Raw genomic sequence first — 11403 nt, forward strand, 5'->3', positions numbered from 1 at the left:
CAGAATAAAGTTAAACTCTTTACACTCATGTTGGTCTTGTCGCTGCTGGCAGAGGACACGCTCCATCTTTTGGCAGCTTTGGCGTCAACAGGTGGGGATTCTCTATCCTTGTCTGCACTGTGAATCTTCCTGTTCAGGTCCTGAAACATGTCCTGGTGGCGTTTCCGGGTGTGCATAATCTTCTACACAGGGACATTGCACGTTACGCACAGGTACACAGCACAGGCTACAATTAATCCTACTTTGACCCCCCCTTTCACACTGAATGTCTCGAATCTCAACACTACAGTAACACCCAAGCTTTGACTAAATCTGATTATTGTATGCAAGCCATCAAGACATCAGCTCTTTGGTCTAAATCTAAAAAAAAAGGCTCTGTAGGAATCAAAGAGACTAAAATTACCTCAAAGTCAAGCTCTGCATAGCGTGATTTTCGTCTCTGGGGGGGAGATGAGACAGAGAGATTAAAGATGTGTCTTGGTTATTGTGTGCCTTGAGTTTAACTCTTTCATTGTGTGTGTGTCCACATCAGCCAGACAAGAAAGGGTGTTTGAGGGCAGTGAGTCATGGGTGGGGGGGGGGGGGAACAAGGCTTGCTGCTGGTCACTCTGACCCTGTTGGCACAAGTTTGCAGTTAACAGATTGTGACCGAAAGACCTTTAAGTCCTGCATCCCCGAGTGGAGAAGGGAAAACCTGACCTTCGGGCCGCTTGGTTGCCGTGGCAGCTGCCGCCTCGCACGGCATTATGGAAGTGTGTGTTATGCCCCGGAGCCAAAAGACACCAGCAGGCAGATGTCCAGGCTGCTGTGTGCTGATCACTGTGTCGTCTCCTCGTGACTGCTGTCGGCACTCGGTGCCGAGTGAAAACTAATCTTTTTAAAGATGCTGTCCTTGCACGGGGCCACAACACGCTGCACGGATCCTTCTGCTGATGGAGGGTTTGTTATGAATGGAGTAAGGGGGCTTGTTGACTTGCGGCTAGCATCAGAGAGGGGGTGACCTAAGACTACAAGGAATGCAGCTCTGTGCTGCCCTGTGGAGATCTAATTAATAATAATTTTATTCATGTCTATGATTTAGAATTCAGTTTATTAATGTGTAGCTCCCTGGTTGATCCTTTGTGTTAATCATTTCCCTACAACGGACAGTGTGCTGATGCTGTGTGGGTCAAACATGGCCTGTGGCACAATTTATGGCACATAGCCTAAATGATTCTAGAAAAATTATATATACATACATATTTCATGGCAATTTTATCTTGTGTAAAATAACAACAGGATAGAGTAGGTCTAGACCCCACTCCATAATTTACAAAGACCTACCAATTCCCCCTCCTTTAGAACAAGCATATATACATAAGACAAGGGACAAAACAGTATGCTGGCATGATATGGCATCATTCACATTAATATATGAATAAGAAAAAAAACACAGCAGTTAAATCATAAGTTAAGCGTGCAGTTACAGTGGCTCTCATGGTTCATTCATTAATGTGTCCTTTTCCACAGCACTAATTTAATCTGAGTGGGGTTCTGGAACATTTTAAATGGAGCTGGGGCCAAGCTGGGGCCACATACGACTTCAGGGGTACCCAATATATTCAGTATTATTATTATTATTATTAGTATTATACAGCACCAACTTCCATAGGTTTGTTTCTACAAAAGATTAACAGTACACATATAACTTAAACACAAGAATGTTCATACTGTGTTGACCTACATTATATTTATCACTGCACATTATTAATATCCCCTCTTTGGGGATTAAGGTATGGGGGGAAAAGGGGGCAGAGAGGACCAGTCCCCCCCAGAACCACCACTGAAACATTAACAGAACTCCTGAACACAAACAGTGTTATTATGCCCTCATTTATTCCAATCAGTTCTACTCAGGAACCCTTTTTAAATACTGCTAATGAAACTCACCACCTCCTGCAGACGTTTCACCTTTAAATGCCCTTCGTGTGAAATGCCCGGTTCAGACTACACGGATATTTCCGTCTCTTAAGATGGTCACTCTGTCAGATGGGGCAATTACAGAATCATAACTTCTTGTCAGGAAATGACGTCTTTCACAACCTATGTGATGTCACCAAGAAGGATGAGCTAGCGCTATCCAGGTCAGCCATTGTTAGCAATACCAGTTGATAACAACGCATTACAAAGACAGAAGTTGGACAGTTAGTTGATCACAGGAGACGTCAGGGAATTTGATATAGTGGAGGAGAAAAGGCAAAGCATTCTAACACGCTAGCCTATTTGTCAGGGCGTTGTGGGTATGGGGGGTAACAACTTGATAAAGCATAGTATTGCAAGATTTTCTGTGGCCACTTTGCATCGATACATCACATTGTGACATAAATATTGCGATATCGTATTGTGACATAAGTATTGCGATAATATTGTATCGTGGGGCTTCTGGTGATTCCCACACCTTGTTGTCTCCGATGCAGTGTCTGTTGTGGTCTACTGTAGTATGCGGGATAAAACCATCAACGGTTTCTACTGACACCCTACGTCTGTGCAAGAAGTGTTGAGTTTTATTGACAGAAGTTTAGCCGTGCTTGAAAAACCACAAATTAGAATGGATTTGAAAGAATGACTTGTTGAGAACAGTACTTCAAGCGTGGAGAATGTGCATTAAGGTAAAAAGCATCAACAGCATAAAAAAAGCGATCAGAGAATGAAGAGACTTCTTACTAAAATGGAAAATGGAAATGTTACAAAGGACAAATTAAAGACTTATCTCTAATATAAACATAATATAATGGCGTGGTTCTACAGAATGTATGTCAAGCAGTACGAGTACAAAACACAACTTTCCATGCATGTCTTATTTGACGTATGTAAGTGTGAGTCTGATAATGCACGGCTTTGAAAAGACTATGCTGATCAGTGTAGTGGTCTTACCTCCAGTGAGCTCATGGACAGCGTGGAGACGGTCTCGCTCTTTGACATCACACCAGAGTTTCCGGAATCCCCCCCGTCACACATGTTGTTGGCCACGTGGGAGTCTCTGGGCAAATTCTGCAGATTGTGTACAGGAGAGTCTCTGTCAGAGCACGACACACTGATCTGGTCGGCGGGAAGGCTCTTCAGCCCAAAGCCAGGCACTGGCTCTCCGCTGGCCGGGTTAGCCAGGTGAATGAGCCTGGTCTGAGGCAGCTGCTCAATGCCCATGTTGTACTTGGCAGCCTGCTCCTCTTTCCCCTTGGCCAGCTTCAGGGTGCCCGTGTTGTTGCTCGGCAGGATGACGTACCCCGGGCCCTTGCCTGGGCCCTCGGAGCTGATCCCCTCGCCGTTTCCTCGAGGCAGATCTCCGTCCAGCTGCTTGAAGAGCTCGCCATCGCAGATGTAGATGGATTTGGCGCCTGGCAGCTCTGTGCTGATTCCCTTGGAGGGACCCTTCTCCCTGCGCAGGGTCAGAGTGTGGCTGGTGTAGTCTGCCACGTTCTGCAGGTGAACCTTGGCCATGCTGGCCGGCATGGTGTTGAAGTTGGAACCCTTCTGCAGAGTGAGGGTCCCGGCGGAGGCCTTCTCCTCACCCTGGAGAGATGAGCGCTTCATAGTGCCTGGGGGCAATAGAAAGACAGAGTAAAACCGGGTCTGTTTACCTTCTTGGGGGCCATGGGGGTTACCTCACACGGCAGTTGGATTCTCGCTGTATCACAAGATAACTTGAGAATCGTGGGATCACGTTGGATTATATATCCAAGTCACGTCATTCAAAATCCACCTGGGATTTCTGTTTGACGTGACTTGGATACCGTATATACTTTATTTACAATATATAAACAGAATACACAGTAAAAGAAACGGAAAAAGACAAAAAAGCATAATGTGAAAACTTTGAGGACAGTACTTGAGTAAATGTACTGGCTTCAAGTAATGGGTTACTGCGTCTGAACTACCAGCCTACCGAACCAATCACCTTCCTGGGAAGGAGCTACTGGCTACTGTAGGAGCGACTGTTCGTTCCAAACAACGAGAGCGGAGGAACGTGATGGATGAAGGTTCATCCAATCTCCTCCCAAAAGTGAGATGTGGTCAAGTAAACAAATGAAAAACAAATATATTTCTTAATATGCATTTGGTAAGACTCCATTTTGAAACTGACACAAAGACGAGGTCTCAAGATAATAAGGGATGTAGCAATTATCTCGGCTGGTACTGTTATTTACTCTCACAGAGATAACTCGGGGCCTTTGGGGCCACTGGGACCTGGGGCCCCGACAGGAGCTGCCAGCTTTCCTCTGTCAATAATCCAGCCAAGGTTTGGACAGATACTGAGGCAACCCCTACAAATACTCAGATGTGGTATTCTCAGTACTACTCTATAGGTATGAAGCACTATAGATAGTTCTAAATGAACTACTTTTAGCAATAAACACTAGTTAAGCTCTGGTATTAAAAGATACTGGTATCTGCATTTATATCAGCATTTAAGGAAGAAGGTTCATTTAAGGTTCATACATGACAAATGACTTTTTTGAGGCATCAAAGAAACAGTGTCACCATTACCATTGTCACTTTAAATTAGAGAGCAATGACAGTCACAACTGTGACCAAAATAATCATAACTCTTTATCACTTTAACACTTAGAATAATAATCAATGTCCATTTGCCACACAGGATTACTTTGCAGCATTAACGCTCAATAATGGACCAATTGTTGTTGTTCACATAAGTCACTTAGACAACAATGCATGGGAAAAAAACTAAATTACCCTTTAGAATATCTCAACTGGGAGTACATGGCTAACATTTGGCTTGCCTTGACCCTATGACCCAGCCTCATTTCACTTTAACAACTGCTGGCTTATGGCAGGATGCATATCCCATACCATGTCAAGGCGGGTAAATAACATCCGACGACGCTCTATCCCTAACACTAAATAGCTTACAACCGCTCTCTGCGCTTCCATTTTCTACTCAAAAACAATCATCTCTCCCTGTTCTTTTCTCGATCTGGCCTGTCTGTGTCTCAATAGCTTTTCTGCTCCAGATGCTTTTCTTGATATCCTGTCTCAAGAGATAATCAAATTTTCACTCCCAGCGGATATCACAGCAGAGCCAGTATCTGATGCCGCACTGTCGGGAGGGACTTAATTATACAGCGGCAGTGTAGGAGAGTCACAGACAGCCCTATTTATCTGAATATAACTGCTCAGCACACAATCATTCCGCTCCCAACAGCCTGGGCTAAACTGCCTTATGCAGCATTAATGTGCAGTACTTCTTGTCAGAACAGCTCTTCGGTGAAGGGAGGCTGCTGTGATGTTGATTGTAAGACACAAGTGCAGAACTGAGGGGGAACATGCCTCACATCTGACGACGCTGAAGAATTGGAAGCAGTTGAAATACAGAGAGGAGGCACAAAGAGACATCTGTAGCGTTTGAATAGCGTTCCCCAAAGTCAAGTCAAACACAAAATCCAACACACTCCACCCAGAGCTTACCTGATCTGCAAGCCATATCCACGTCTTTCTCAAAGTCAGTCTGAGGACAGAAGACAGTGCATATTGTATTTAGTGTGCACCATGCCAGTAGGGCTGGGCAATATGGAGAAAATCAAATAGCACAAATATAATCTAGAATCTAATTTAGATAATCATTAATAATGTGGATATAGTAACTAAGTGGGTAAAGGCATATAAAAGAACAGCAACGACAGTCTGGTAAGTTCAGAAAATAACATCACTCATACCACGATATTACGATATCCAATATTCAAGGCAATATCTAATCAAGATATTGCCCAGCCCTACCTGCCAGTATTGGATAATAAGGTGAAACTAACAAACATGTGCATATATTCATACCATGAGCTGAGCATGGCCATTCTGGAAGGATCCTCCTGAATCTCCGTTAGCGTCCTCCTGGCGGTCAACCACACGGCACTTCACTGCCTCCTGAACCTGTCGCAAATCAGGATCCCAAACTTAGTACTGGAAGTATAGTTAAATATCCCGTTTCAAATAAAGAGTTTTTGTCTTGAAGCACCACTAAACCCTAGTTACCCCTCGATCAATATGGTGATGATGGTCCATGACCCGTGTTGGGCGCCATGATCTCAAAGTGTGAAGTTGTTAGAGAGTGCATCTTGTATCCTGCGTCAATGTGTTGGTTTTGGTGATAAACCCCCGACCTTTCCTACTAAAGAATCAGTACACAACAATAACTAAGTGAACGGCCATCTGCAAATACGATGGTTGTGTATGCGGAGTTCACATTTTAGCATAGATTTAAATATTTCTTCTTAACACATGGCACTCTTGGCAGAATGGTTTGGTTGTAGGAAAGGTTAGGGGGTCCCCACAAAAATACACACATGTACACACATGCACAAAACTGTAAAGCTTCTTTGAGTGTTTAGAAAAGTGCCGTAAAATAAATGGATTATTATTACTGTTCCTAACATTTGAGCCATCACTGAATGAGTTGACACAAAGCTCAATAGGACTAGCGGCTCCACACAGCTCTCTCTGTGTTTCGATCACATGACTAAAACTGCGTCCCCGTTACTGTATGTGATCAACAGTCCCTCCAGGATTTCGGCCCAGCATGCCTGATGTTGCAGGAGCTTTTGTAAAATATTGCGATAAAAGTTGCAACGTATTTTTGTATGCTTGTTGCAGTATGACGTATGATTTTTTTTTGTATAGTTCTTTAAAAATAAAAAAAGAAACCTGTTTTGAGGAGCATACATTACTTTAGGCTGAGTTTTCTGAGTTATATTCTGTGTTTGTGTGTGTGTGTATGTGTGTGTGTGTGTATGTATGTATATGTGTGTGTAGATTTGAGGTATTTTTCATGTGAGGTACCTCTCTGCGCAGGATGCAGTGTACCATGACAATGACAAAGCCTTCCAGGGAATCAAAGACGGCAAAGAGGATCTGGAAGAGCGCAGAACGGCGGTCTGTGATGGCGAGGACAGCTGACATCCACGTGAGGGCCAGAAGGGGCAAAACCACACAGGAGCTCCACAGCGATGCCCTGCAGGACGGGAAGGGGAACCACAGTCAATGACAGGACTACTAAACCTACGTCAACATGACACAGCCTACAATGTTGTCTGAGAGTTATGCTGTAAGACAAATATGTCATTAGCTAAGATTATTAGAATTTTTTTAACACTTAAGGCAGGCTTCCAAACAAAACAATTCCAGGATATAAACTGGAGTTCTTTCCCTTTTGTAAGATTAAACAGTAAAACATGTAATCTAATGCTATATGGCCATGGTGTTAGCGTAGTGTTAGCAGCCTTTAACTCTAACCATGCATAAATATATAATGTCACAACAATTAATTATGTTACTATCACAGACAAAAACATACATCCATTATCTGCAGATATATATGTTCATAATTCACATATATTACATGCATGTATGTTTAAGATGGTTCAGTCAAACCAAAGAGGATCTAGTGCCACAGGAAAGAGAAGGAGTGATGGTGAGCAGTGGGGGTAAACGAGTGGAATGAGGCTGAAACAGAATGCAAAGACAAACAGAGGCAGAGCAGAGAGGGACAGAGAGACAGAGGGACAGAGGGACAGAGAGACAGAGAGACAAAGAGTCGGAGGAAGTGCCGTTCCCGTTGCTCCCACTTTGCTCTTCTTGTTCTTTTTTTCTGACTCTTTTGATTTTGTTTTAATGTGCACATCAGGAATGAACTACAACAACATGATTATTTTACTGATCCTATTCAAAAGGTGCTAACATTTAATTTTAGTTAGATAATATTCCAGAAGTGGAAAAAAAGTACTTTATCCAAGTAAAATATTCCTAATTGTACATGCAACATTGCAATAAGTCTTCATTATTATAAGACAAAGTGATGCATTAAAAAGTTATAATTTCTCCTGATAAATGTAACATAATACACCCCCCCACACCATGGGTCGTGTCTGATTCGACATTTATACTCTTCCTTTTTACTAGAAATATTTCTACGTTGCCGTTCTTGGTGACACAATCACTACACATCATGCAGTAATGGAGATTTAATAAAGGGAAAATAACAATTTCTATTATTTACTGACTATTAAAATAATATTACTGGTGATAAGACTTTAATACCTTTAAAGGAATTACCATTATGATGAATTATTGTCCATCCGTTAGATTGTCTTGTTCAATTGCTTTTAACATTTCACATTTCCTGAAGCTCGTCATCGACTTTAAGGGAAGGTATTCTGCAAAGTGAAGCAGACGCTTCATGGCCCTCCATACTGTAGCGAAGTAAAAGTCCAACAAATGGAAAACCATAACTGTGACCCATAAAAGAAGTCGTATAAGAACTCTGCACAACTTCATTTAAAGTACTTTGCTGCTTTCCACCTCTGGTAATAAAAAGGACTGGACCAATACAGGAAGTGGTTTTACTGATGTTGGCCATTAATTTGATGTCGACCTCATTTGAGATGTGGATTTGTCTCATTATGTGAGTCCTGATTCAGAGGCTCCCCCACCCTGCCCACAGTAAGACTCAAAGACACTGGTCCGTTTAAAGTGCTGAAGATCGGTGCTGCTGTGAAGAGGGGCCGAGCAGCGGAATTTAAAGGATAATTCTGGTGATTTTTTCAGCCTGGACCTTGTTTCCTATATTCATTGTTTATGAACTACTCATTAATTGTCTGTAGACCTCCAAAGTTCTCCATTTGAGGGAGGGCTGTTCTCCAATACAATCCACTGAGGACAGGAAGCATTAGGTTCAACCAAAAGATGAGCACAGCACCCAGTATCACAATCATGGTTTTAGATATGCTAATACAACTGAGGTGGACTATGTTCATGTTTCTGGCATTTTTAAATGAAGGATGTTGATTAGTTATTGATATTATTACTAGTCATGGTTATATAACTTGTAGAGCTAGGCCATAAGGAGAAAATCAAGTATGGATCAGGATATGTTTGACCCAATACTTCAATATCAATATTGTGGTGATATTGTATCGTTGACTATTGGCGCTTTCACAAAATATATTTTCATTACAAGAGTTTTGATACATGATCACAAATAATACGGACACAATGATGTGAAACATGAAGTGGGTAAAGGTTAATAATGAAAGATCTAGAACAGTCAGGTAAGTTTAGAAAATGACATCACTTTACTGTGATGTAGCCTTTAATGTAATGTAATGTAAACACTTATGACTTACGTGTTATATCACAATATGCTCATATATCAATATATTAGCTAGCCCTACTTTACTATAATTGTCATTGTCATTATCATAATTGCCGGTGCTCATTGTGCCATTTCATTAAACCCACCTCTATCATTATTATGAGTCATATTTTTGTATTTCTTCATATCTGTCTCTCTCCTTCCTTCTGCCTGTTTAAATTTACTTTTTCCTTGCCTAGTTGCATCAAATGCTCTAGTGGGGTAACTGTAGTGTCTATGTGAATTACATAGAGCGGCATAGACCTACTCTATCTGTAAAGTGTCCTGACATACATTTTCATATCACCTGACACTATAAATGAAATGTAATTGAATGAACGTAAACCACAGCCTGTCAGCCTGCTACTGCAGCAGTAATTAGCTGGTATTTCCTATCTTCACCTGGCAAAACAAACTTGGGAAACATGTCAACACAGAGCGGCTACATGCGGTGGCTGATCTATTGACGTTGGCCGGGCCGGACAGGGAGAAAAGAATCCATACAATCCTAATTAGGTTGTGTAATTACATAGAGGCTGACGTGGTTGTGAAACCTGTGGGCCATGATGGAACCAGAATCAACATTTCAAAATGTTGCCTAATGTACTTAGATCTACCCGTATCACTTAGGAAAAGACTCAACATAGGAAGGGGTTAACGCACTGGGGCATGTTTGGAGGTGACACAAGGTGACGAGTTATGGGACCATAATGGGACTGGAAGAAACATTATTATATGAACATTAAAAAAAATTTGTCTATTGTATTTACCAGTATTATTTAGAAAGAGACACTAAAGAAACTGGTACAATAAAAGTCAGTACTAAGTGTTACTATATTTATTTACATATTTACATATTTAGTCATTTTTCTGTGGCTGTAGTTTTGATTTTTCTGTGTTTAGATCTAGTTGGACAGTTTATGGGCTACACTTATGTGTTGTGGCTCCTGAAATATGTTTTCTTTATCATTATTTGGTGTAGAACTTTAATTTGTGTGTGGACATTGGACAGGAAGCTGTGGATGAAATGACTTTTGTCTTCGTGATATTAAATGATATGATATGATCATATATCATATCAGTAGTGCCTAGGTTGGCAAAAATACAGGTCATGGGACCATAATGAGATTGAAAAGAACATAATTTCAATATTTCAAAGTGTTGCATATTATATTTAGAATATCTGTCCATAGATCACGATTTAGAAAGAAACTTTATGTGTGTGTGTGTGGTGTGTGTGTACATTACACATTACAGATCTTGAAGTGAAATGATGGATATTAATTGCTCAGTCACAGTTATTCAAAACGTAGAGAAGCTATTTAGTGGTTGTATTTGTGGATTGAAGGAGAGAGCAACACTCCCTACAAAAAGAAAACAGAGGCAGGGGCTGATAACAATGTAATGGATCCATCCAGACACACACACACACACACACACACACACACACACACACACACACACACACACACACACACACACACTGATTCGATCATCAATCAAATATGCACAAATATTTACGTATATACTATATATTTGTAGTTAACACAATTTCAGTAGCCTTTCACATTGAGTGAAACCCTGCCTGCCTGTGCATCAGGGAGAAGAAGAAATGACAGAGGGGTAAAGGAAAGAGAATCCATCAAAGTGAGGGAGAAGAAGAAGGGAGGCATACAGTAGAGGAGAGAAGAGAAGTAAGAAGAGTTAAGGAAAAATAATTAGCGGGACTAACATGGCGTTACTGGTAGCTGTGGTGGAAACGTCAGCCGAAGAGATAACTCCGCACTTGGCACATTTGAGCGTCATATTGTACAGTGGCACTGTCATCTGACTGCAAAGTCAAATTAACACGCTGTAACATACACAAACAGATACAAATGCGCCTGCACACAGACTCGCACTGACGCACGGGCGCACGCACACGCACAGACAGTCACGCAAACAGTGAGTCACAGTGTTTCTCGCACAATCTCTCTCTCAGGGCTACAGTCCAACCGCTTTTGTGTGTTTTTGGGGGGTTTACCTGCGTGACTCTGGGGGACAGGGGACGTAGGGGCCAAGACGTATAAAAGACTGGTGATGATTTAAAGAACTGAGTGTATTTCCCCCACTCAACCACGTATCCGCCTGTCATACAAAAAGGCTTAATCTCAAAGGCTAATTTCATGCATTTCATCTGAGGATTTACATCTCTGCTGCTCTGATTATGATGATGTGCTGGATGT

General features: G+C 41.7%; 1 protein-coding gene across 9 annotated transcripts in view; it reads right to left on the minus strand.

Annotated features, from left to right (window-relative positions):
• Nucleotides 1-11403, minus strand: part of adgrb1a (adhesion G protein-coupled receptor B1a) — a 161866-nt gene that overhangs the window by 3886 nt on the left and 146577 nt on the right. For 4 of the 9 annotated variants that reach the window (XM_034874737.1, XM_034874739.1, XM_034874736.1 and 1 more), the window contains 7 exons: nucleotides 10911-11009; nucleotides 6829-7000; nucleotides 5827-5922; nucleotides 5464-5503; nucleotides 2914-3575; nucleotides 404-439; nucleotides 24-182 (listed from right to left, as the gene is read on the minus strand). In XM_034874737.1, coding sequence (XP_034730628.1) covers nucleotides 24-182; nucleotides 404-439; nucleotides 2914-3575; nucleotides 5464-5503; nucleotides 5827-5922; nucleotides 6829-7000; nucleotides 10911-11009 — 1264 coding nt within the window. The remainder of the gene's footprint in view (nucleotides 1-23; nucleotides 183-403; nucleotides 440-2913; nucleotides 3576-5463; nucleotides 5504-5826; nucleotides 5923-6828; nucleotides 7001-10910; nucleotides 11010-11403) is intronic. The other 5 variants (XM_034874741.1, XM_034874740.1, XM_034874742.1 and 2 more) reach the window with 4 other exon arrangements.

Source organism: Etheostoma cragini, chromosome 6 (assembly GCF_013103735.1).
Source record: "Etheostoma cragini isolate CJK2018 chromosome 6, CSU_Ecrag_1.0, whole genome shotgun sequence".
Lineage (NCBI taxonomy): Eukaryota > Metazoa > Chordata > Actinopteri > Perciformes > Percidae > Etheostoma > Etheostoma cragini.